Here is a 974-nt window from a genome sequence, read left to right as displayed (position 1 = left end):
CTCGGCCTCCCAAAGTGCTGGGATTACAGGCCTGAGCCGCCACGCCCGGCCCCATATCATATCTTGAGTCACATAACATGCTCTTAGCATTTGTGCCATGAGATCCTAAAACTGTTGCTCTGTTCGGTCTGTGCTTGTGCACCAGAAGCTGTTCTTCTGTGAGGAAAAGTGGGGAGGATCGTTGGGAAGGGATGAGTAGGTTGGCACTGGGCTGTGAGAAACGGTGTGCGGTTTTGTTCATCAGAGGACGTGGACTTCGCAGCGATGTTGTGTTGTGGGGTTTGCGTCTCTAAGTTAGGTGCTCAGTTGGAGGTAATGACGGGGTCTCAGAAGCCTTGCTCTGCTCGACTGTGATGGATACTCTCTGCGCTCTCTTTGGCAGGAAGCCCGTGCCTCTACTGCTGGATCAAGATTATGTGAATTTAAAGAACCAAATTATAAAGGCGGAAAGACGAGTTCTCAAAGAGTTGGGTTTCTGCGTCCACGTGAAGCATCCTCATAAGGTGGGTGTGCGGCTCCCGCCCTGCAAGCCCGCCTAGGCCGCTGCTCCAGCCTGGCCGCCTCTCTCCACCTCAGTGCAATTGAAGGCTCTGCGGAGGGCTGAGTGCCTCCCTGACTTGGCTTCCCAGTTTCTCTCTATCATCTCAAAAGTAGTTCCTGATGCATTCATCTTCTAGTGTCAGCTGTTTATTTTAGTAATACATTTTTAAGAGTTTTGGAAATAGCATTGTTTAAGTTTGGGCTTTCAGAAATAGTGGTGAATTTATAAAAATTGAATTTTAGTTTACATTTTTCTTTCTCAACAGTTAAGTTTTTTTTCTTTCTTTTTTTTTTTTGAGGTGGAGTCTCGCTTTGTTGCCAGACTAGAGTGCAGTGGCATGGTGGCAGTGGCAATGGAGGCACAACCTCCACCTCCTGGGTTCAAGCGATTCTCCTGCCTCAGCCTCCCGAGTAGCTGGCCCTACAGGCACGTG

General features: G+C 49.0%; 1 protein-coding gene across 1 annotated transcript in view; it reads left to right on the top strand.

Moving 5' to 3' along the window:
- CCNL2 (cyclin L2) overlaps positions 1-974 on the top strand; it is a 16,192-nt gene that overhangs the window by 7,137 nt on the left and 8,081 nt on the right. Inside the window, exon 3 of the mRNA XM_011956398.1 lies at positions 383-503. Within this exon, the coding sequence (XP_011811788.1) occupies positions 383-503 (121 nt within the window). The remainder of the gene's footprint in view (positions 1-382; positions 504-974) is intronic.

The sequence above is a fragment of the Colobus angolensis genome, unplaced genomic scaffold, assembly GCF_000951035.1.
Source record: "Colobus angolensis palliatus isolate OR3802 unplaced genomic scaffold, Cang.pa_1.0 Scaffold416, whole genome shotgun sequence".
Lineage (NCBI taxonomy): Eukaryota > Metazoa > Chordata > Mammalia > Primates > Cercopithecidae > Colobus > Colobus angolensis.
The sequence above is the reverse complement of the archived record's forward strand: the minus strand, read 5'-3'. Positions and strand labels throughout refer to the sequence as shown.